The sequence below is a fragment of the Quercus suber genome, unplaced genomic scaffold (genome assembly GCF_002906115.3).
Source record: "Quercus suber isolate HL8 unplaced genomic scaffold, Cork oak 2.0 scaffold_9, whole genome shotgun sequence".
Lineage (NCBI taxonomy): Eukaryota > Viridiplantae > Streptophyta > Magnoliopsida > Fagales > Fagaceae > Quercus > Quercus suber.
The window spans coordinates 478281-504143 of record NW_027069475.1 but is presented as its reverse complement, the minus strand read 5'-3'; the positions used below and the strand labels follow the sequence as shown (position 1 = coordinate 504143).

At 32.6% G+C, this 25863-nt stretch overlaps 1 protein-coding gene across 3 annotated transcripts; it reads left to right on the top strand.

Moving 5' to 3' along the window:
- Positions 1 to 2534: 2534 nt before the first annotated feature.
- LOC136068830 (uncharacterized) lies at positions 2535 to 13249 on the top strand. Of its 3 annotated transcripts, XM_065776579.1 has the most exons (8): positions 2535 to 2698; positions 5067 to 5136; positions 5361 to 5520; positions 6436 to 6517; positions 7134 to 7350; positions 9932 to 9996; positions 12290 to 12556; positions 12773 to 13249. In XM_065776579.1, the coding sequence occupies exons 1-7, from the start codon at positions 2603 to 2605 to the stop codon at positions 12542 to 12544; spliced, it is 945 nt and encodes a 314-aa protein (XP_065632651.1). In that variant the 5' UTR covers positions 2535 to 2602; the 3' UTR covers positions 12545 to 12556; positions 12773 to 13249. The 3 variants fall into 3 exon arrangements, with proteins under 3 accessions (XP_065632651.1, XP_065632653.1, XP_065632657.1); XM_065776581.1 differs by lacking the exon at positions 5067 to 5136; XM_065776585.1 differs by lacking the exon at positions 2535 to 2698 and having other exon boundaries at positions 5061 to 5136; positions 5364 to 5520.
- The last annotated feature ends 12614 nt before the right edge of the window (positions 13250 to 25863 follow it).

The window sequence follows — 25863 nt, the reverse complement described above, 5'->3', positions numbered from 1 at the left end:
TAGAGAAAATGTGTGTTTGACTTGAGGGTTATGTAAATATGAATTATTTATTTATTTATAGTTTTCTGTTCTATAAAATGCATGGTGGTAAGATTATAGTAAAAATTAGAAATAGGTAATGAAAACTGAAAAGTAATGTCAAAAGAAGGATTTTTTTTTTACTATGAAGAAAGTGATTCACTTTCCATTACCACTATCGAAAAAAAGGGAGGGATTAGCTTGGTTCATGTGGACCATTGCCCATATAGCCCATGAATTAAAAGAAAGGGCAATGGTTGTTACTTGTTAGAGCATTCTCATCAGCTCTCTCATAAAAAATGCCATTTTAACACATCAAATACCTACTTTATCATTTTAGCACGTCATTTTACAATTGACTATTTATCAGCTGTTCTATTCTCCCTTCTAAATATTAAAATAATATATTCAACTCATTAAAATAATATATTTCCTCAAAACCCAACAATATTCAGTCACAGCCCCATGACAGTCACCACCAACCAAGAACCACCGCTACAACCACCACCACAACCACCACCACCGCTACAACCACCCCCACAAACTACAACCACAATCACTGGTCCTCCCAACAAATTCCAAATACAAAAACCTCAACAAAAGAGGAAAACAAAAACTCAAAACCTTCAGTGAGATCAGAACCAGACTAGTCTTAGTCTTGACTTCCCTTTTTTTTTTTTTTTTGTGAGATCAGAACCAGAGATCTCCACGGTGACAGCCTCATCAGTGAGGCTGAACTTCACGGCGACGGCCGATCTCAACGGCGACGGCGAGGCTGAACTCCACGGCGAGGCCGATCTCAATGGCGACGGCCGATCTCAACGGAAATGGCCTAGGCGGAGAAAAAGAAAAAGACAGAGAGGGAGAGTGACAGGGAAAAAAAAAAAAAAGAGATAGAGAAGGCGCAGACAGAAAAGAAAAAAGGGGGAAAAAAAGAAAGAAAAATGGAGAGGTGGAGGTTCTGGAGAAAGAAAGAAGAAGAAAAAAAAAAAAAAAAGAAAAAGGAAGAGAGGTGAGAACTGAGAAGAAGAACTGAGGCGGAGAAAGAAAGAAGGAAAAGAAATAGAGAGAAGACAGAGTCATGAATGAAGTGAGATAAACTAAATAAAAAATATTTTTTTATTATAGCATATCTGTCCGTACCGTTCCAAATATGGAACGGTACTGTTCATGTGTGGTAAATTTTATAGGATATAGAACACCTGATGAACGTTCATTTTTATGTTTGATGTGCCAAATGTGCCAAATTTTTAGCATTTGGCACATTTAAGAGACCTGATGAGAGTGCTCTTACAATGTTACATACACTGTGTTGTGTTTGTGTTACACACTTACACTTACACATTGTGTGTAATAGAAATTACCCTAAAAATTGATGAATGTGTCTGGACCAAGCAATGGATAAATACTAGCAGATTAGATTGGACCTATAGAGTAGTGGTGTGTTTGGATGGTAGGATTTAGGCACATGGATTTGGATTTGGATGATTAAAATTCAAATACTTTGTTTGAATAGTTTACAAAGAGTCAAATATCTGGATTTGACAAATTCACCTTAAAATCGTTGAATTTAAAATAATTTCTAACCCCATAGAATTTTAGAAATCCATGTGGCATATTTTAATTTTTATGAATTTGAAATTAAGGCATTTCAAATTTAAATTCAAATTCAAGTATTCAAACGCAACTTAAAGAAAGAAGTAAAAAAGACACGCTTGATAATAATGTCCTTATATTGTCCAACAAGAATATCCATAGTTAGGAGATTTATTGCTCAATTGGCATCAACATTTAGAATTCAAATCCACTTTTCTTATTGTAATTTATAACCATCAAATTATATTTTATACACAAGATAAAAGAATTTCCTTCTTAACTATAGGTATTCTCCTCAATCATCAGTTTTTGTTGCCTGGCCAGGATGGAACTAGCGTTAAGAGTTATGAAGTTTACCATTTTATTATTATGAAAAGGAGAATGAACTTTCTGAGCTTGCTAAACAGCATTGGCAACTAAAAATTCAGTCTTTGGGATGCCATAATTTTAGTCATGTATTTTTCCCCCCAAAAAATCGATTTTTATTTAAATTTGATATAAATCCTAATGACACCAGATTTAGTAGATTATATGTACTTATTAAGATTAGTAGGTATGGCTTTGAAATTGTATAGTTTTGAAATTCAGATGGACATTACAATTATTCCATTACTAAAGAAATTGAAGGAAAGTGCAATTACCCTACTTTTTATTAAGAAATGAATTATTTATATTACCAATAATTTGATAGCTTATATTTAAATAATTCAATTTTCAAACCAAAACATTTATATTTAAAATATATTTAGAATAATGTTAAAGACATTATAGATTTTATTACACATATCTTATAAACCGAACCTTTTAAAAAAAAAGTCTTTTAAACTAATGCATTACTTATAAAAAAACAAAATTAATATTTAAAAAACCTAGATTCTCTCAATGTAATATAATATAGAATAGTGAACATTTTTATCAATGGCTTGCCTCTTATTTAAGAGTAGATAAACAGTAGATACAGAGACTGAGAAAAGAAGAAGAAGAAAGAATGATGGCAGCCAGATGCTCTGTTCCGTCCAAAGAGGCTCAGCTCTTTCAGACCTTCACCGGCCTTCAACACCTCGCCGAAACGCGTCGTTTCAAGGTAACCCAAACTAAACCCAATATTATTTGAAAACACAAATTACACAATTTTTGGCATTTTACAAATTTTACAATATACAAAGTTGTTAAGAAAAAAGAAGAAGCATTTGACTGTGTATTGGGTGAAGTCAAGCTTAGTTTATAAAAGCTATTAGGGGGAATCCATTGCATTCCCAATCCATATGGTGCCAAAGTTGAGTTTACTAAAAGAGAATGGGACTATGATTAGATATTCTAGGCATTATGAATTCCACTTTGCTTGATTATTGTTTACAAACCAAGCAGTGTAGTGTTGTCTAAAACTCTGTCCAATTTCTTGGAAATGAAAGCTGCACTCTTTTTTGAAATAATTTAGGCTTTCTCCTACTGATTTTTCCCATAGGGGCTCTTAACAACATTAAAATCCTTAATTAGAAGACATGATCTGTCCCCTAGGAAGCACGTTCACGGATATGGGTATGGTATTTTTTGAAAAAATAGGACATGGGTATGGCGGGGCACATTTATTAAATAATTATTAAATATATTTTTATTTATATTTTCTATATATTTTTAAGCATTTGTTTGTCATATAATGGTAAATATATATTGTTTAAAGAGAAATAATGGATAATAAAGTGAATTCATGACTATTAAAGGATTTTTGCTTGTTTAAAATTAGAATACAAACTAGTGCTAGGGGTTAAGGGGGAGGGGAAGGGTTCGAGTAGTGAATAGGAGATTTCTAACCATTTCAAAAACCCAAAAAGAAAAAAAAAGAAAAAAAGAAGAAGAAAGGAAAGAAAAAAGAATACAAACCAAGAATAAGAATATTTATTCATTTTCAAATGCACTATTACTATTTGAGCGTGAATGCTCTCTTTGTTTTGTGAAAGATGAAAGGGAATTTGATTCCTCTTGTTACCATGTCCCGCAATTTTAAATTTTATTTTTTATTTTTTAAAGGACATGGTTGGGACACACATGCAAAAGTTTCCCGAGCATGCCGTGTGTCCAACATAAGGTACGGCACCCCAAATGAAGTGTCGTGTTTCATAGTCTATCCCCAACCAGGTTTTGATATGCTCCATATCCTTCTAGATAGTTCTTCTTACCAAATCATGATTACTAGCCTAAACAAATGTGCCAAACCACCATTTGCAAGCCTAAACATAAACCTCTCAATGCAATAGTTTATCCTTTTGATAGATGACCTTGACCTGTACCAAGTGAGTACTCCAACACAACCAGATCCTATCCAAATCATGCAAGCCATAGGAGAAATGGAAAATTCAACCAGGAATAATAGCTTTCTTTGAGGACTTTGAAAGGACAGTAGCCGACTTAAAATTTTTTTTTCTTTAGAACACTATTGGATTGGATGTCTATCATAGGAAGTCATTCTAGTTTTTTGTTTATGATTTGATTGATGCTTGTAATTTGTGTATTTGATTATTTTGGTCCCCTGCTGTGTACTTCCTGTATACTTGGGTGGCTCCTTTTTTGGACTTCGAATAAAATTTTCATTACTTATCCCCCCCCAAAAAGATGATAGCTTTCTTTATTTTGAGGGTTTTAACTAGTTTTACCTTTGTTTCTAAAAGTCTAATGACAAACTCCTACCAACAGTACATTTCACCTCCTTTTCTGCTTCACAGGGTCATTTAGAACCCTGAAGTTCCATACCAGTGCACTTATTTCAACAATGGGTCTAGAGTAAGAGGTAGTTCTCTTACTGTAGCCCCTTTTAGTGCCGTCGTTAGTAACCACTTGTGCCTTCTGATGTGAACTAGAAAATAAATTTATAGTGTAGTCAGTTTGAGATGGCCAATCTTCTAAAGGTTGAGAGAAAGATAGACCTTTTTTGGGTTTAATTCTCCTTGATTTTATTATTCATCTTACCTCTTAAATACAAGAGGAGTTACAAGCTGATGATAACAATTACATTTGAAAACAAACTGATAATACCTATCACTATTCCTAAAGACGAGCACACAGATAACTTAGCCAAAATTCAAATAAAACACAACTCAAATAACAATTTATCCAACACATGATCCCGGGTTATGAGACCTTTCCCTACAATCACAACCAATCTTGCTACTTCTTAGAGCAACATCCACATAATCCTGCAAAGTTACAATTGATAACCCTTCCCTCCTTTCCTTGGGAACTGACTTCTTTTGAGAATTTTCAGAGTTACTGCTCTCAGCTATTCCTCTTCCAATGATCATTCATGTTGGTACGTACACATAAACAAGCATATTTGTATGTGTGTATATTTAGGATTGTTTTTGTGTATTGTGATATATTCATATGTATGTGACTATGTGTTGATGTCAAATACACAAATATAAGATGCTTTTAGCATTTTGGTAATATGTGTGCAGGCATGGTTCTTAGATCAATTTGGAGTACTTCACGATGGCAAAAAACCTTATCCTGGTGCAATTTTAACTTGTATGTTTTCATCTCTCTCTCTCTTTATTTTTGTTCAATAGTTGGGGGTGGGGGGATTTGAACCTTAGATGTCTTTGTTCGAAAACCTTGAGATGCTAATCAGTTGATCTATGAGGCTCTTGGCAATGTTTTCATCTCCTCTATTTGGATTTGGGTTAGCTGTTTGTAGTTGAGACCATAATTGTTTCCGATGTGATATAGTTTATGTTTATTTTGTCTGATAGTAGAAAAGTTAGCAATGACTGGAAGCAAGATGGTGATTATAAGTAACTCCTCAAGACGTGCATCAACCACTATGGAAAAGATGAAGGGCCTTGGTTTTGATCCCTCTCTCTTTGTAGGAGCTATTACCAGTGGAGAATTAACACATCAATACTTGCAAAGGTTAACCACCATATCCCACATATCTTCTATGACTAGTTACCCTAATCGCTGATGCTTTCAAGTTTCATTCCATTTTCTTTGCTGTTTTCATGATGAACTGGTCAGTCCAATTAACTCTTTGCAGTTGCTCAAGTAATATTGATAAACTCCATTTAACTTGTATGTATGCATCTGTAACATTTGTAGAAACTTATTTATTTTGTGATTTGGCTTGATTTTTGTTTCATCCATAGTTTATAAATATTTGCAAACATTCATGTAATTATGTTTTTCAAATATATTGTACAGGTTTGTTATTTCTTCATTTTTCCATTAGCATTTATATTAACTGGAGGCTTCAGGCATGAATAGTTTATATGTGGTTATGATGCTTTCTTTATTAAGGTTAAACATGATACCTATTTTAAATTGTGTCTATTTCAGAGCTGTCAAAGGTGAGCCAGGCGCTTGCCTAGACACTTAAGTGATGCAAAGAGTCATGTAGAGCCTTACAACATTTTTAAAATCTATGCAGCTTTGTTGGACAAATAACATTCTTTGTAAATGAATGAGTTTCCCTCAGCTAGTTGTTGTTGATGACTGGAGATAAATAATTGATGTGGTGAACATAAGATTTCTTAGTCTACATGGGACAGAATTGAATTGAATTTGTTTGTATTAGATCATGTGCAACTCTAATTTGAGTAACTGCAGTATGTCTATTTTTCTCAGCTTCAATCCTTTATTTTCTTGCAATATCTACAACTTAAATCAAAACGCTTCTTGTTCGTGCATTTGATGGTCTTCTATGTACATGATTGTATCTTCTTGGTTTACTTGTTTACTTATCCACATTATGTTGTATTATGCCTTTTTGTAACTAATGTATACTTGAGTTATTATGGCTTATTGTTTCATGGAAGTTTCTTTAAATAGGAGAGATGATGCTTGGTTTGCAGCTCTTGGAAGATCTTGCATCCATATGACATGGAGTGACCGGGGTGCTATATCTCTTGAGGTATGCTCTATGTGCAGTTGTTTATATCCATATGTTTTTTGATCCTTTGCTTTTATTGGAACCCTTCTTCTCTCTTTCCATCCTTTTGATTTATGTTATTAACATGACCAACACGCTATCAAAACTCACTATTCTTGAATCACTGGTTTTATTGAGTGTACCCTCTGCAGAGAGGCAGTTTGTTGAGAACGATCTATGATTTATAAGGTTATAAATCTTTTACGACTTACATAAAAGAAATCTATGGTCTCTTGGAACTGGGTATTACTAGATTCCTGTTTAAAAGTCTGAATAAAGCAGGCTGATTACTCAAGATGACCTCTTTTCTCTCATTCTCAGGCATTGTCCAACTAAACTTAGGCATTAAGTAGAAGTTTATGGAATTGGTAAAACTCATCATAAAATCTTATTGTCACCTATTCTCTTCTTACTTTTGTCATTTCACTGAGCCAAGTTTTTTATGGGGTTCACTTGGGTGATAAACAAAACCTGGGAAAGAGATTTGCATGAAGAATCACTGTGCTTAGCAATCATATTAATTATTCATGAGAATTTCTCTTGAATTATGCTGACGAACATTTGATAAAATGATCTGGCATCCAAACTCTTGTTGTAGGGCCTAGACTTACAAGTTGTAGAGGATGTTGGAGAGGCTGAATTTGTTTTGGTGCATGGCAGTGAAGCCATGGGGACTCCTTCTGGCACTGCAATTCCCATGAAACTTGAGGACCTTGAGAAAACATTGGAGCATTGTTCTGCTAAAAGAATTCCAATGGTGGTGGCTAATCCCGATTTTGTGACTGTTGAGGCGAGAGCTTTGCGTGTAATGCCTGGTAAAAATGTTTAATTTAGTCTTTTGACTCTTTTGGGTACAGTATCTACAATGTAATAATTAAATACATTACAGCCACAATAACAACAGCCAAAACTTAGTCCCAAATTTTATAGGGTTGATTATGGACCCTGGACAGTTTAGTTAGGGTTAGCCACATGTATTATAGCTACAATCTTTTGTAATTAGTCGAGTAGGGTTGGAGTAGGTCTTAGATTTAAATCTTGCAAATAGAAAAGGGGAAAGTTCTACATCTTAGGTCCAACTGATGGTCTCTTATTTTATTGTGGTTGATGCCTCATTTAGAGTTGCATACTAATTTTTTTGGGGGGTGTGAACTTTGGAAAGAATACAAGGGAAGTGTTGAGTTGAAGCATTAATACTAGCAAGTGTAGCCCACATTATACTCCAAGCATACTAACCATTACCTTTTCATCGAAGCCTTTTGAATTACATTGCTTAATGCCTTAAAATAATTTATTTAGTTTCTTTTACGGAGTCATAATCAGGATAATTTTTATTGAAGCTTTCTTGTGTAAATTGTCCACAAGGATCATTCTTTAGTTTCTTGAACGCCCTTATTGCTCATTTATATAACTGTTCTCACCTCTAATGCATTGGCCAATTTCATCAAAATGACAAACTAATTCCTTTCAATTTACTCATTACCCACTTAAATTCCTCTTCCCAGATTTGAGCTTGCCTGTTGATTAAGCATTTCACAAGTACTGCTAGCCACAATCTCCAACAAAAGGAGCAATCAAGATATAACATATCTCCAGAGTAACCCCATTAGGCTAATCTGTCCCTTGTTAGTAACCTGTTCTTAATGGTGGAGCAGCTTTTAAAAGCAAACTTTGGAATAGCTTTTGGAAATCAAACAATGTTCCACTGGTCAACAAGAAGTAGCTTTTGCCTAATAGTTTCCCAGGTTTCTGCAGTTGTGTTCCTATCTTATATGCAGTCTAGAAACACAATCTTCATTAATGAATTGACTGTGTGTAGCTGACTTTTTTTTTCCCAACTAGCTCAACTGATCTAACTTGTAGCTGTACCCAGGTTTTTTTTTTTTTTGATTGGAAAGTTATGCATGAGGGGGGGGGGGTGTGAACTTTGGAAAGAATACAAGGGAAGTGTTGAGTTGAAGCATTAATACAAGCAAGTGTAGCCCACATTATACTCCAAGCATACTAACCATTACCTTTTCATTGAAGCCTTTTGAATTACATTGCTTAATGCCTTAAAATAATTGACTTACTTTCTTTTACGGAGTCATAATCAGGATAATTTTTATTGAAGCTTTCTTGTGTAAATTGTCCACAAGGATCATTCTTTAGTTTCTTGAACGCCCTTATTGCTCATTTATATAACTGTTCTCACCTCTAATGCATTGGCCAATTTCATCAAAATGACAAACTAATTCCTTTCAATTTACTCATTACCCACTTAAATTCCTCTTCCCAGATTTGAGCTTGCCTGTTGATTAAGCATTTCACAAGTACTGCTAGCCACAATCTCCAACAAAAGGAGCAATCAAGATATAACATATCTCCAGAGTAACCCCATTAGGCTAATCTGTCCCTTGTTAGTCCTGTTCTTAATGGTGAAGCAGCTTTTAAAAGCAAACTTTGGAATAGCTTTTGGAAATCAAACAATGTTCCACCGGTCAACAAGAAGTAGCTTTTGCCTAATAGTTTCCCAGGTTTCTGCAATTGTGTTCCTATCTTATATGCAGCCTAGAAACACAATCTTCACTAATGAATTGACTGTGTGTAGCTGACTTTTTTTTTCCCAACTAGCTCAACTGATCTAACTTGTGGCTGTACCCAGGTTTTTTTTTTTATTTATTTATTTTTTTTTTTATTGGTAAGTTATGCATGCAACCAAACCCAGTTTTTCATTTTATATTACACTAGCTACATTTGCATTTAAGCTGCTTCCAGCATCATATGTGACCCTATGACTATATATTAGGCACAAAGGCCCAGATGCCAGTTATCCAGCCAGTGGAAAATGGTCTTACCTTTACCTACACAATGCTTCAATAAGGGTCTGATGATAGGCATCAGGTCATACTTTTCCTCCATCACACTTTCTGTCGGAACCATAGCCCCACCAAAACTCTTTGAAGCATTTTGTTCGCAAATGGAGTTTCTTTGAAGCATTCACGGCCTGCTTTGGTTTGCACTAGCTGAATTGGACTTTTATAAAATCTATGTTCAGTGATCTTTAATGTCTCTCAACAACTTATAGTGCTTATTGCTCTTAGTGCTTCTTAGAATTCCATATTTAGTCCAGCAGTTTAGCTCTTTGTGAAATTTATTTAGTTACATCAGAATCAAGTCTTTTGTGAATTTTTTGAATTACTATTAAAGGTTGACTTGGGTCACACCTATCAAAAAAAAAAAAAGGTCGATTTCGGTCATACGGTCTATTACTACTAAATTCTGGTCAGTTGAACCAAATATTGAATTTCTATGATATTTTTGTCTTCCTTTTTGGTAAATCAATTTTTTGTAATTTATTCGTCTTATAGCTTTTGGATCTATTGGGTTTACCGTTTGGTGATTTAATATTAATAGGTACACTGGCGGCCAAATATGAAAAGCTTGGTGGTGAAGTGAAATGGATGGGGAAGCCTGATAAGGTGATCTCATCACATATTCTCTTTGTCATCATCATTTACCAATAAAAAGAAAGCATCATGTACTTTATCACGTTGTGTGCTCATGTGCACCCAGACAGTGACACCCTTGTTCTAGGTAGCATGCAAGTATAAACAGGTGCTGTTGATAACTGAGCTTGCAATGTGTAGTTCCTTGTCTCATCCTTTGCTTATGATATAATCTATACAATATAAATAAAATGAAGTTTTTGACTTATTGGTTGACTCTTTCTTCTGTTGCCAAATAAGCTTTTAAATCTCTTATCTTTCCATGTCATAATTGTAATTTATCTTGTTTAAATTCAATTTTTGTTACATGTTCGTTAAAACCAATTAGAACTCTTTTATTTGAATAAAACAACTAAACACTAAACAAATTTTGATTAAATTGCGTTAGGTCTTTTCAAAACTCTTTAAAAATTAGTTAAGTTGCATATTTTCTACAAATTTTCTTGATTTGGATTTTTATTTATTGATATATCTCTAAATATGTATTTTTAATATATTGTGTATGTGTATATGTTAATTTGATTTTTTTTCCATGTCTAAATTGGATGAGCTCACTACAATTCAAGAGGTCCCTTGGTTTATGTATTTTTTTGCAGACGATATAGTTTTAGTAGATGAAATTAGGAGTGGAGTTAATGCCAAGTTAGAAATTTGGAGAGACCCTTTAGAATCGAAAGGCTTTCAATTAGTAGGAATAAAACAGAGTACATGGAATGTAAGTGTAGTAAAAGTAATGGATGGTAAAACTTGATGGCCAGAGATGCTAAAGAGTGAGAGCTTTTGATATCTTGGATAAGTAATTCATAGAGGTGGACAGATTGAAGAGGATGCGAATCATAAGATAAGAGCTTAAAGGGAAAATTTTATAAGATTGCTATATGACTAGTTATGCTCTATGGTACTAAATGATGGGTTGTTAAGAAACAACATAGTCATAAAATGAGTGTAGCTGAAATGAGAATGTTAAGATGGATAAATGAATATACACAAGATTTGAAATGTGGAAATTCGCTTAAAGATAGAGGTAGCTCCTATCGATGAAAAGATGAGAGGGTCCCTTGAGATAGTTTGGTCATGTTCAAATGAGAGTGATTAATGCACTAGTAAAAGAGAGTGAGTAATCCAAGTTGAGGGAATTGAAAAAGGTAGAGGATGACCCAAAATAACATTAGTAAAAGTAATTAAAAAGGACTTATCAATTAAGGAGGTAATAGAAAATATGACTTTAGATAGAATATGGAGAAAAAGAATACATATACCTGACCCTAACTAATTTCCTCAACAGCTATCCCCAAAAATTTGGGATTTTAATTATAATAAAACAACCTAACACTAAACAAATTCTAATTAAATTATATTTACTCTTATCTAAATAAATTTTAATTGCATTGCATATTTTCACAAATTCTCTGATTTGGCATTTTATTGATTGATATATATATATATATATATATATTTATATACATATGATTCATAATTATTTTCAATAAAATTTTCTGTGTATGTATGGTTTAGCAACTATTTTAATATGTTAGCATTACATACTCTTTCAAATAACTAAGCAAGAAATTTTCAAAATTTCAAATATTTCAAGTTAGATCATATTGTTCATAGATAATTTTTTTTTACCAAATTTATAATTATTTTGACATATATAAGTTGATTAATGAATTGCAACTATTATTACAAACAATCAGCTGTGTCTCATAATATAAAAAGTCAATGGAACAGTTTTTACTTTCTAGTATTCGCCTATATCTGAAGAAATTTTCACACACTTTGCCAAATCATCTTTTGAAACTTCTCATCAAAACTTCGGTTGAAAGTCATATCCATATAAGCATTCTTACACAGCACATATCAAATAATTCTTTGAAACTTGTTATGGCCCTAAACTCATCACTATGGTACGGTGTCAGCCACAAGGTGAGCACTATGGTGCACCCAGGATCATGAAGTATTCTCTTATCAATAAGCTATTCTTATATATATATATATATATAAGAATCTTGTTCTGCTATTTCTATTTCTTCTAATAATCCTACATGCTTTATCAATTATTTGGTTGTGATATGTATAGATGTTTGATCTTCAACCTGATAAATTGTCACTCTGAAAGATGGGACATGATCTCTCTGTCTTTCTCTTGACTATAGTGTTTGTGATATAACCCTTGTTCGCTTCATTGTATTTATTTCAACTAGATATACATCCTTCCTGTATGCTCCCCAGAGTCTAGTTTTATACCATTTGAAAACTGTTTCAGATAATCTACGAAGCAGCTATGGCCATGGCTGATGTGGATGTTTCTGATTCTATTGCTGTGGGTGACTCTCTCCATCATGACATCAAGGGTGCAAATGCTGCTGGAATCCAGTCAGCTTTTATCACTGGTGGGATCCATGCAAACGAACTTGGACTTGTTGGTTTTGGAGAAGCTGCAGACTTATCTTCTGTGCAAGCTCTTGCATCCAAATATGATGCATATCCTTCATATGTGTTACCTGCATTTACATGGTAGAAGCTGATCTTGGTAAGCACTCTTAAGTTCATATGGCATTATAGCTTACAGGCAAATTATTTTTTTTGTCAATAATTTCATAACCTTTATTTGCTTAAACCCCTCAACTTGTTTGATGATATGGCTACATGTCTTTTTTTGATAAAATAGTGCTACATATGTCAGTTGTACTCATTAGTTCAAGAGTGGTTAACTTGAAATTATTTAATTGATAATTGTTTAATGCAGAAATTGAAGATGTGGAAGAAGCAACAAAAGTATCCCTGCTATTGATAGCAAATGCTATTTATACATTCAAGTTTTACTATAGAACATTGTGATGTTTGGAGTGGGATGGGCGATGCTGAGAACATTGTATCATACTGATATGCTTCAATTGTGAAGAAGAAAACTAAACTCATATTGGAATAAGGGGTGGAATGTGGCTCCTTCGTGCATTATGTGGAATAGTTGGAGGAAAAGAACGCTTGAGAGGCAAGAACTTTCTCGGATGAGAGAATAAATTCTGGTTTTGTCAGTACTTTATTTTGTGGACTCTCTAGTTTGTGAATTTTTATATTCTTTGTATTGATTTTTCCACCTCATAATGGCAGGAGAGTGTATACCTGTATACTTAAACTGTGATCCAAAATCGTTGTACAATTATTCTTAATTAATTGCAATTACTATTATTAGAAAAAAAGTGAGAAAATAATATTTTTATCAAATGCTGGGGTTAATGAATTATCAAGGGAGCTTCCGACGGAACTTGGAAATCTTACTAATTTAACAACATTGTAATTTGTAAGTTATCTCTATTCTTAATTTTGTAACCTTTTTTTTTTGTTTATTCAATTTTTTGTCATATTAAACCATAGAAAATATAGAAAACGTTTTTCCAAAAGAAATTTTTTTTTTTGTTTTTTGTTTTTTTCACTGAATGGAATATAAATTGAATGAATCCCAAAAAATATTTTACAGCGAAACAAACAAATCGTAGTCTTGAGATGAGAGAGAAATGAAAGTGGATATGCAGTCATTTACTAAAATCTGGAATTCTTCGTTATGACAGCTCAAGGGTCCAGCCATAGAGTAATTATTAGTACCTGATAATTTTCTTGAGCCATATCTCAATGGGAAAGCCGAAACTAGGAAAGGGATGGAGGAGACTGAAGGGTCAGTAAATTGATGGACGTGGCAAAATGTTTTTAAAAAATGAATCATCTTCTTAAAAACGTTTTTTTTTTTTTGGTTGGAATTTTTTTTTTTGAGTAAATTTTGGTTGGAAAATTAAATTGCATTGTTTGTGACCTTGGAAATTATGCTAGAAAACATGTGGTATGAAATTTATTTGTGGTGATTTGATGAGTAAATGATATTAAAATTTTTTTTGCTCATTAAAAGCGGAAAATGGTTTCTGTTGTATTGTGCTTGTCTTCTATTGGCTACAGATTACGTTGTTTTCTGTTTATTTGTATTTTCTATCCAAATCCAACTAAACACTAGAAATTTTTTTTGCTAAAACAAAAATTGTATAATTGTATTTAAGAGATAAGTTTTAAACGTTAGGAAAAAAAAAAAAAATAGGAAGGAAAAAAACTGTCTACATGGCACAATAGGAGAAGAGTAAAATAAAAAATTAAAGCATTTCATTTTTATACATGATATAGATATAATATAGAACATGTGTAGCTACAAGAGCCTTTATAGCTTAGAGCATCTTCATTATCTCATACAAATTTTGTTTTCTATTTTAGTATTAGAATTTTTTTTTTCTATCTTATATACTCACTTCGAAAAAAAAACCTTATATCAAATTATCCATTTTACACTATATTTCATTAAAATGTTAATTTTTTCTTGAATTTATTTAATTCTTTTTCTTTTTATTCACATACAATAATTATCATCCACCCTTTTTTTTATCATCATGATATCTAAAGAAAGAATAAAAAAACTAAATGCAAAATTAATAGAGCCCATATAAATTTACACAGTTACTATAGCAACTATATATTTTCACACAATTTTACTTTATATGACTTGATGTAAGTGAATTATATATATATATATATAAATCTATTTAGAATCCGCTTATTTTGCTGAAAGTACCATAAATAAAGGTAAAATTTAGCTGAAATAGTACAGTGGAACCTATGAATAATATTAAAAAGTGCGGTAAGACCTATAAATAATAGAAAAAATATACTGAATAGAAAAATAAGTTGACAAAAATAATTTTTGCCAAACAAATACAAAGGGGGAAAAGAGTTCTAAATTTAATTTGATCAGCTAAAATGTGTTCTTTTTCTATTATGAATAGGGAACAGGAATACCGGTGCTCTAACAAATGTATTATAATAATAAACTATTCAAATTCCGCTTCTTTTAAAGCCTATTTGGATACTGCTTATTTTGCTAAAACTGAAAACTTATTACTGAAAGTACTATAGATAAAAGTAAAAGTTAATTGAAATAGTACAATGAAATCTATGAATATAATTAAAAAGTGCAATAAAATTCATAAATAATAAAAATAAGCTAAATAATAAAATAATTTATAATTTTAATGGCAATCCAACCGTATGCTAATTGTTATGAGTGTAACTATTGAATTATATAATGTTTTGTTAAGTGCAGTTTTCTACTCTGTCCAAGTGTCCATTGACTTGTTTATCAAAAAAAAAAAAAGTGTCCATTGACTTGAATTGACCCGGAGTGAAGTGGTAGAGTTGGTTGGTAGAAATGGATCAGAAAAGTTTGGTCGCTGTTGCGATAATGTGGTGATTGGGTGGTGAAGTGGGAGGTGACAAATAAGCGTATATATTCCAATCCACGCCGCCGGAGAGATATTCAGAGCAGAGACCATCCTCACTCCTCGGTAATTTTTATTTTTCTTTCTCATAACAAATTGTGGGATTTTTTTATATATAAAATAACTATAAAATCCAAACAATATCATTAGTTAGGTAACGTTTCAAACATATTTCCTTTCTAACAATTCAAGTTCAGAGGAGTCGATTTTTTGGTTATAAAATCGAGTATATTGGACTCAAGTTTCCTTTTCTAAACAACAAATAAGGTGGCCAAAGTGTCCACGTAGACCAGAAATCGAGTTCATTGGACTCGGTTTGCCAGCCTAGAAAACGAGTTCATTAGACTCTTTTTATAAGCCCAGAAAACAAGTCCACTGGAGTCGTAATATGTATGTCATGTAAAGTAGGGTTCACTTGCAACTCTTCCATAATTTTTACTTTCAGCTCATTCAGGGTCTTTAACTTACGGCGTATCATCATATAGCAGCATTGGATACCCGGACCTTGAAGTGAGCATCCGTCATAAGGGTTGGCATTGCTAAGGGATCCACCGCAGTATATATTTATATGGATCATTGTCAACCTATAGATCATCAAGTGCAATTGTGTTAGTGACAAATTTATAACGCTCAATCAACATCAATCACACAACTTTGCGTATGAAATGCCAACAATATTTACACTAACAAACAAAACAAATATTCCCATATGTTGTAAAAACATAATAATCACAATATTAATTTTTTTTTTTAAAACATAGCAAATAATTTAATCACAATATTTACACTAACAAAAAAAAAAATTCCCAATATGTTGTAATTTAATCACAATTATGTACTAAATATTCCCAATAATTAATCATAATATTACTAGTCATTATAGATATTTTTTCTTAAGTAGATTCATGATCTTATAAATGTGTCCAAATATAAATATAAATGTGTCCAAAAAAAAAACTAGCAATATACTAACAAATAAATTAATCACAATAACAAATAACAAAAACAAAACTTTTCCTAATATGTTCTAAATATTTTCTTAAAAAATTTTTCCCAATAATTAATCATAATATTACTAGTCATTATAGATATTTTTTCTTAAGTAGATTCATGATCTTATAAATGTGTCCAAATATAAATGTAAATGCGAAAAAAAAAAAAAAAAAACTAGCAATATACTAACAAATAAATTAATCTCAATAACAAATAACAAAAACAAAACTTTTCCTAATATGTTCTAAATATTTTCTTCAAAAAAAAAACTAGCAAATAATATTGTAAAAACATTACCTGAGAGTGTTTGTGTGAGATGAGTGTTTAGGAAATGAGGTACTGAGAGCTGAGTTTTTTAGGAAATGAGGTATTGAGAGCTGAGTTTCTTAAGAGTAGAGTTGAGTTTCTTAAGAGTAGAGGTGAGTTTCTAAAGAAGGTGCCCCACGGTAAGGAGCAAAATAGGTCCCAGCTAGGACCCATGGCAACACGTGGAGGGATGGGGATCATTCATGAAAATCGAGTCCTCTGAAATCGATTTCCTGCTCAGTACATGTGACCGTTCAGCCTATGGGACGAGACTGATGGTGTTGCGAGATGGATTGACAGGACTAGGAAATTGACTTCACTAGAGTCGGTTTCTATACAAAGAAACCAAGTTCACTAAAATCGATTTCCATGTATAAAAACCGAGTTCAATGAACTCAGTTTCTATGTATAAGAAATGAGTCCAAAGGACTCGATTTCCTTATCTACGTGGATTCTTCATCCACCTCAGCTACGGGCAAAATAGGCAAATATGAATAGGGAAATCAATTCCTCTGTACTCGAATTACTATAAACTAATATAATTTTAAACGTTGCCTAACTTATGCTATTGTTTGGGTTTTATGGTTATTTTCTAAAAAATCCCCAAATTGTGTTTGAAAAGTGAGAACCTAAGTAGTATGGTATGTCTTATTTTCACGCTATGTTATTTTTATTATTTTTTTATTTTATTTTATTTTTTTTATGAAATTACATGATAGAGTCGAAATCGTATGTTGCATTGTTGCTTATCTAAAAGTCCTTTCTTTGTTTTTTTTTCCCCCCTTAAATTTGTGGGGTTTTATTTTCATAGACCAAGATCGTGATTTATTTGCGGGTTACCACTTCTTTCAACTTAGGTCCTTTAATAGATCAAGATATCTTTGTATCCTACAATTACAATGGCTAAATCAAATGACAAAAGAAAAGACATTAAAATAACACTCATTGGGAGTTCTTTTGTTAGTAACTATGACAAGACTGTAAGTAAAAATGACAAAAGGTATACCTTCAATATCTAAAGGCAGTTCTTAGAGAAGACATTTTATTGTCGCGGCAGATGAGGTCACCTATTATCAAGATTGGAGTCTTAAATACAGGCAAAAATGATGTCTCCGCTGATCAACACACTTCACATTCTGATGCAATTGGCACTACCTTTTGATGTTTTCCAAGGTACCAGTCCAGGGAATTGAAAACTAGAGTGGCACTAAAGAGTGAGTATCCAGCTCTTTTAACTATTCCCTTCTGGAAGTGGACTTCATATTTACCCATTTAAGTAAAAATCGTTCAACTTTTCAGACCTGCATAAACAAACATTCAACATGATTCAGTCACAACAAGAATAGAATTACATTTTCCAGTGGGTTATATGCGTAACAAGAAAATGCATTACAGTGAGTAATAGTAAAGCTTAAAGCTGGAAGTATTGACTAGGCACAAATTTGTTCAACCTTGATTAGCAATTAGCTACTATCCCTGATTCTTTTCTGGGTAGACTGCGAAATTAACTTATGTAAGCATAGATTGAGCATTTATACCAGTATGTTCTAACTTTTTCCCTAAATTTGTGATACCTCCCTCAATTTTTTCAAATCAGTTTGCAAATTCTCACAAAATAATCATAATTCTATGGCAAGAAAGCCGCTTGTATCTCGTTTCAACTTATTATTGACAATGAGGCTTTTAGTGTAGGAAATACAATTCAAATTAGATAATAGCACAGCTATAATATTTTAGATTTTTAGTTATAGAAGATTTCATTGATAGAAGTTTTCAGCCTTATTTCCGAGTAATACAAATTAAGTTTTAAGCCATATTGTATTAATTGAATAATTACAAACAAAATTCAGCTTACAGAGACTATGTCCATTACCCTCCATACAGGGGTATGAAATGGAGCACCCAAACAAGTTGGCCTCATAGTTAAGGCAACAAGACTGATAATAAGAGAAGACTGTAACAAAAATCTAAAAGTCCATTAATTGAAGCTTACTATTATATGCTCTTTGCAGAGATTTGTAGCAGTGATTATCTGTGAAATGATCTTAACAATCAATCAAGTGTTCAAGATGGCAAGTCACCAGATATATTTCGTAGTGCATAACTTGATCTCTGACAACAACAAAATGCATCAAAATTGAGTTCCAAGTTGCTCTTCTTAATTGGGATCTTCAATTTCTTGCAGACGTCTGAAGACCGAATATCATAGTTTATGCCATTGATTAGTACTAAAATTTGAACATTCAAAACGAGATATATATGATCATAATCAATATGTAAGGGTAATCCTAGATGTGTACCTCATAATCTAGAAAACTGTTGAAGTCACTGCTACAGAGACTTTAAGTTAGGAAACCATAACATAGGATTTGTACAGTGGACGAATAGTCAGGAATCCTATATGTTCTAGGGAAAAAAAAAAGAGTTATTTCTGATTATATATATAGGAGATTGAAGCGAACATGGTGAAAAATGTAAATCCTGGGAAAGCCTAGGCCTTACTTGATGTGTTGTCGAAGTGATACCTAATACACCCAATTGACATTTGCAGGTACATTCAAGTTATGGTTCCAGCTGACCTACAACTGGAAGTCTTTTAGGAGAAAAAAAAAAAAAAAAAAAAAAAAACTGAAGACAGTAAAATTAGCTTAGCTTGAGAATAAATGTTACTGCAAATATGAAGTAATCCAATGATGAGTAATACAGCTTACCCAACATTATAATTTGATCTCAAAAGAAAAAAGATGTTAACCCTCTCGTTTGATTTGAATTTGAAGTTATACTTAAGTGCACTCTGTACAGCAAACTGGACTTTAAGGTCATCCACAAATTTGTTTAAAATAGAATAAATAATTTGTCACGAGTATTTCTCATGTTTAAAACTAACTTCATTTGAATTCATATCATTAATTAACTTTGTAGAAGCTTGAATATGAATAATGAAAGAGCCCTAATTAATCTAAAATTTTAGTGAAAACTTAACGGTGAAGACAATATAAAAGTAACTAAAGAGCCCTAATCAATGCATTGTTGGTAGACCAGAATACACACACACAAATAATCTCAAGAAGGACTTGATTTTGTTTGTAAATCGATCTTCAAGCTTATCATGAATGATTAGTCAATAGTCTTGAAGGTTTTGATACATGCATAGACTTGTGCCTATATATCTTCCCACTTTTTATGTTTTTGCATTATTGTTCAACCAAATGTCAAATCTCAAAAAGAGATAATGAGCTGCAAAAGCCGTCATACATACTAGTATGACTAAGAAAAAAGAAAAGGACTTGTATTGAAATGTATGGTGCCCAAAAAGCCAAAGACTTACTTTCAAATTGAAATATAAAAAATTTTAGGCATTGATCTCAAAATGAGATGTTGTACTTAAACGATCAAAAGTTATGAGTTGAATGAAGAGAAAAGAAATGCTTCAAGATTATGTAATCATTTTCTTGTGGGAGGTCATATATGTTCATTTCTATAATTGAGATAGACACTTGACTTAGTACTAGTTGTACATGACTTGATTGAATTGATATAGCATTATAGTACAATATGTATCCTGCACTTTCTGCACTAGCGCTTGCCATCTTCCAAGAAATTGCTCCTTTGCCAGACTCCTCTTGGATACAAATTCGTTGGTAATTTTTTTATTTAAATGTTTTAGATCAACTTCTCATTTGTCATGGTAACTTGTTTAAATTATTTGATCTAAATAGTTGCAAGTTGTATTATGTTGTGATATATCATCTATTAGCTGAGATGTCTTTTGTGCATGGTTGTTAGTTTTGTATTGGTATAGTTGGGATGATCATGTATCGTTGGATACATGTGTCTATACTATATGGTAAGATTTGTATTGACTGTATTAGTATGTATATTCTACATGTCTAATCCATAAGCATGTAACTTTATTTATTTAGCAAAAAAGCATGTAACTTTACTTTGGGCCAGTGTAAATTTAAGAGATTAGGCCTAATATTGTCTAACAACTAAAAAATATATCAGCATTTTTTTTTGGTGGGGATCATTATGTTTGTCTTCTTTCTCTTTAATTTTGTTTTTTATTTTTTATTTATGGACTTTTTCTCTTTAATTGTTTCATTTGATTGTCTCATCTATATCCTTCTATCATTATATGGATAAAGACTTTATCCATAGGGTTATATGACCAAAACTAAAACAAATCTTGTTAGTGTGGCCAATTTGATTGTAAATCAATAAAATATATGATATTATATGCGATATACAAATATAAAAAATCAAGTCACAATATGATTAGAATTTTGAAAATCTATATTTATGAAGAACAAGAAAGGCATGTTAATGGGATTTCTACCATTTAGAAAATAATGAGTCACAAAACTGAAACCTAAGTCTGAATTTCTCCTCCCTCTTTCTCAAAAAAGAAAAAAAGTCTGAATTTCTCATATTCACATGCATTTACAAAAAATGTAAACATGTGTGAGCATGCAAAATTATGCTTGAATAATTTTCACCTCAAGTATTACAAATTTTGACCACTTTTATCTCAATCAACTCAAAAAGGCCAAAATCCAAAAAAGTTGGGAAAAAAAATACAGCATCATTTTAGTATACATAGGAAAGTTCATTAAAGCAATTGAAAATATTCCAGGACTAACATATTCATAAAATGTACAAGCTAATCAATACAAAACATTTGATTGCTTCAAACGTGTTTGACGAATCGTGGCTAGCTACTATGTACTATCCAGACATTGTACATCTCTAAACATCAAAAAGTGATACACAGCCTAATAAGCTGTATGACTAGGAGAAGTTAATTCCATAACTCAATTTTTGACATAGCTAATTCACCATTATAGCTCATCAAGAACTTCTACCATTAGGTTGGGTATATTCGGAGTCAACTTGACAGAGTTAGGTCACACTCAATGCCCAATTCCTCTAAACTCTAGCTTTGCTCTAACAATCAATCCAAGATCTGGGACATCAAAGAGTGAACAATTTTTTTTTTTTTTTCCAGATTTGACCGACAACTTTGGTCAATCAATCTTCCATAAAAAAAAATGTCTTTTACTCTTCAGTGTTGGCTAGTTCCATATTGTTAACAATCATGCAAGTACAAATTCTTACCAAGATCAACAGAATGGTCCTGCCCAGAAGGTGATATAGTAACAATGCCAACAGTGCATAAGATTGTATCTATGGATATCACTATTTGAACAATATTGTAGGGAAACTGTGAGATGCAAAAATAGAGAAAAATATGCACTAAAGAAAAGCAATCACACAAGACAATATTTACATGGTTCAGCAATTTGTCTACATCCACAGAGTTATAGTGATTTTACTATTCACAGTGAAAAAATATGAGATGTGATAATACAATTTTTTTCTCTCCTTAAAAAAACACACCAAACCCTAATCTAAAACCAACGGTATTTTAGTCATGCACAAAGGCTTCACAATGAGCTAAACATAGACCTAACAATTTTCCCTACTAGACCCCAAGAAGGCTTGGTCCATGAAGTGCAGGCTTGGGCCGATTCAAAAAAACATTACAAATTTTGGTACACATGTACAAAAATTATACATTGTCAATTTTATATAGTCAAAATCTATCAATTACACTCATTACTGGGTCGCTTAATAAATTATTGAAGCTTGCCATATTTCTCTTGCTTCAGCTGTAGGTATGAAAATATATTTCAATGCCTACATATGGCAGCACAAGGATTAAGCAAAAGAGAAGAACTATAGTTTGTATGGAACCTCAAGATATAAAGAAGGGAATGCCGAACAATAACCCGGCCAGTTTAGACCTTGATGAATGGTGATAAAATATTTTAGATAACAGCACAAGGTATACATAAACATGCAAAAGACATTTCTTTGTATTCTACAATGACAATAATTAAACCAAATGACAAAAAAGAAGACAAAAAATAACACTAGGAGGTCTTGTAATTAAGGAGGACCAAATTTTACTCGGTACTCGATGAAATTTCATTGATATTGAGTACCGTCTTAAAAAAAATTTCTCCTTCTAATTAATTACAAGTGGTGGCAAACATGTAATTCAACCAACCATGCCTTCAATTTTACTCTCTATTTTTTTTTTTGGGTAAAACTAAAACTAAAATATATTCCTTTCTTAAAAAAAAATGATAATAAAATGATGTAGTGCTGTAACTTGTACATAGGTTATTCAGATTTTTTTTATTTTTTTTATTTTTATTTTTATTTATTTTTTTTTTTTAAGGAGGTGCATTTAACCACTAAGATAAGAATAGTGTTATCTTTTCCAATAATATTTTTAAAACAACCAAATGTTTGAATTTTACTAGAAACTATTTTTTGAGAATCAATTCAATTGGGAAACCTAATTTACTTACTATAAGTAGTTTTTACTTTAAAAAAAAAAATTATATAAGTTAGTGGAGTCTCAATCTTTTCAAGACTATTCTACTCTTTCTTTACAAACATGACTTCCAATTTTTTTTTCTTCTTTAATGTTCTAGAAGTCCACGAAGTGCTGGACCGGACTTTAATTTCATTTACAACTCTAATGATGGCAAAATATATAATCATGATTATTTCTCAAGTTTGGAACTAAAGTTCAAATATATTCATAACCCGAACAAATCATATTAAGATTCATAGTCTTTTCTCAAAAAAGAAAAGAAAAAAAGATTCATAGTCATATAGTCAACGTGGTTTTTTTTTTTTTTTTTTTCTCGTAAAATTCCATATAACAGGGAACATGAAATTGTGAAATTACCTTAGAAATTTGAGCCAGTAAATAAAGACCTTTATTTCTGAAAAATTGAAAGTCAACACCCAAAATAAAAGACAATTCGATAGGAGCCCAAATTACTTCATTGTTGGTAGACCAGAATTCTATATATATAATCAATCTAAAGAAAATATGGGAGTTGATTATTCAAATCAAAATAAAATTTTCTTTTGGTTTCAGTAAAGGAAAATTTGAAGATCTGCACATAATATGCATATTCTTCATATGTGTAACCTCCATTTACATAAGCTGATCTTGGTAAGCACTCTAGCTTGCAGGAATTTTATTTTATTTTTTTGTCAATAATCTCATAACCTTTATTTGCTTAAACCCCTCAACTTGTTTGATGATATGGCTACCTATGTCTTTTTTTTATGTAAAGACTAAAGAATGGCTACGTATGTCAGTTGTACTCTTTAGTTCAAGAGTTGTTAACTTGAAATTATTTAATTGATAATTGTTTATACCAGAAATCGAAGACGTGGAAGAAGTATCCCTGTTATTGATAGCAAAAGCTATTTATACATTCAAGTTTTACTGTAGAACATTGTGGTGTTTGGAGTGGGATGGGCGATGTTGAGAACATTGTCTGATATGCTTCAATGTTGAAGAAGAAAACCAAACTCATATTGGAATAAGGGGTGGAATGTAGTTCCTTCGTGCATTATGTGGAACATTTGGAGCAAAAAAAAAAAGAACGCCTACTCTAGTTTTAGGGAAAAAGTTAGATGCAAGAGAGGCAAGAACTTGCTCTGTTGAGTACGAATGGCAACGGGTCAGGTTTGGGCTGAGTTTTTCCCTACCCACGGCCCGAACCTGGCCCATTTACTAAACGGGTTTTTTTTCCGGAGCCCGGACCCGCCCCTACCGGGCCCCATGGGCCCCGTCTAGCTAGGCCAAATTTGGGCCTAATTCTCAGACCAAATCATGGCCTAATCACAATCAATTTTTTTTTAAGGCCCAGATGCGACAACTTTAAAAATATGAAGGAAAAAAAAAAAAAAAAAAAAAAAAAAGAGGAATACAAATTAGTTTTTTTTTTTTTTTTCCACTTCTTTGTTAATACAGATTTCTCACCACCAAAAAAATAAAATATACAAATCACAATCCCAAACATAAACAGCTTTTTGTTTTTGCTCCTCTGTTAATACAAATTTTTTACTAAAAAAAAAAAACACAAATCACAAACAAAAAACACAATCAAGCTTCTTTCGTATCTGATACTAGCGTCGATGTCGCTGAGCGACATACGCGCTGCGGCGGAGTGTGCAGCTGAGGCTAGGTTGCATAGATTGTCGCAGGGTAGCACTAGTCAGGAAACGACATGTCGGCTGAGAGGTGAGGCAGCTGAGAGGGTGGCAAAGATCTTGAGAAAGAGAGAAAGGAGGAGGCTGAGAGGTGAGGCGTGAGGCGTGAGCGTGCTTCTGTGTGAGGGTAAGGCGCTGAGTGAGGGTGAAGGAGGTTGTGTGCGTGAGGCAGCGACTGAGAGTGAGGGAGGCTGTGTGTGTGAGGCAGTGACTGAGAGTGAGTGAGCTGAAATGAGGGATTGAGGGTGAGGAGGGATTGAGGGAGGCGTGAGGCAATGACTGAAGAAATAAGGGACTCTAGGGTTTGTTATAGCTCTATATATATATATAGGGGGTTTTGGTAATTTCAAGGTAATCGGGTTATATCCGGGTCGGGTTTCAGATTTTTTTGATAAAACCTAGACCCGTTTCGGTTTTTTTTTAAAAAACCATACCTGACCCTATTCTTAATCGGACCGGGTAAAATCCGGCCCATTAGGGTTGGGCCGGGCCAGGTACCTGCGGGTCGGGCAAAAATTGCCATCCCTACTATTGAGAGAATGGATTCTGGTTTTGTTAGGACTTCATTTTGTTGGATAACACTAGATGAGTGTTGACTCTCTACTCTAGTTTGTGAATTTTTAGACTTTGTATTGGTTTTTTCTCCTCATAAGGGCAGGAGAGTGTAGACAACAATTCCTGTATTCTTTAATTCTGATCCAAAATCATTGTACAATTATTTCTAATTGATTAAAATTACTATTATAAAAAAATATTGTGAAAAGTCTTTTTATCATTTTTTTAAGGGGAATGTTCCAAGTACATACATTGGTAGCATCCTAAAAACTTATACTATGAATATTAAAAGATATTAATTGTAAAAAAGTCGAAGAATGGACATGGCCCTCATAAGCAACAATTTAATTGAAATCAAATTAAACTCACATCTTCAATTCATTTTTATTTTTTATGATTATTATTCTAATTTTTTAATATCAGTATATCTTACACTACATTCCCAAATTAATTCTTTGGGGGATGCCATTCTAGTTATCGTGGAAGAGTCATATTAACTCACACTATTTTTAACCTAAAGAAAAATAATTATGCCGCATGAAACAAATGTCACTTGTAGGGTTAGGATTTGTAACCCAAGCCC

Coding starts and splice junctions, on each gene's coding strand:
- LOC136068830 (XM_065776579.1), top strand. CDS start 2,603: ATGATGGCAGCCAGATGCTCTGTTCCGTCCAAAGAGGCTCAGCTCTTT. Junction 5,137..5,360: donor TCCTGGTGCAATTTTAACTT/GTATGTTTTCAT, acceptor TTTGTCTGATAG/TAGAAAAGTTAGCAATGACT. Junction 7,351..9,931: donor AGCTTTGCGTGTAATGCCTG/GTAAAAATGTTT, acceptor TAATATTAATAG/GTACACTGGCGGCCAAATAT.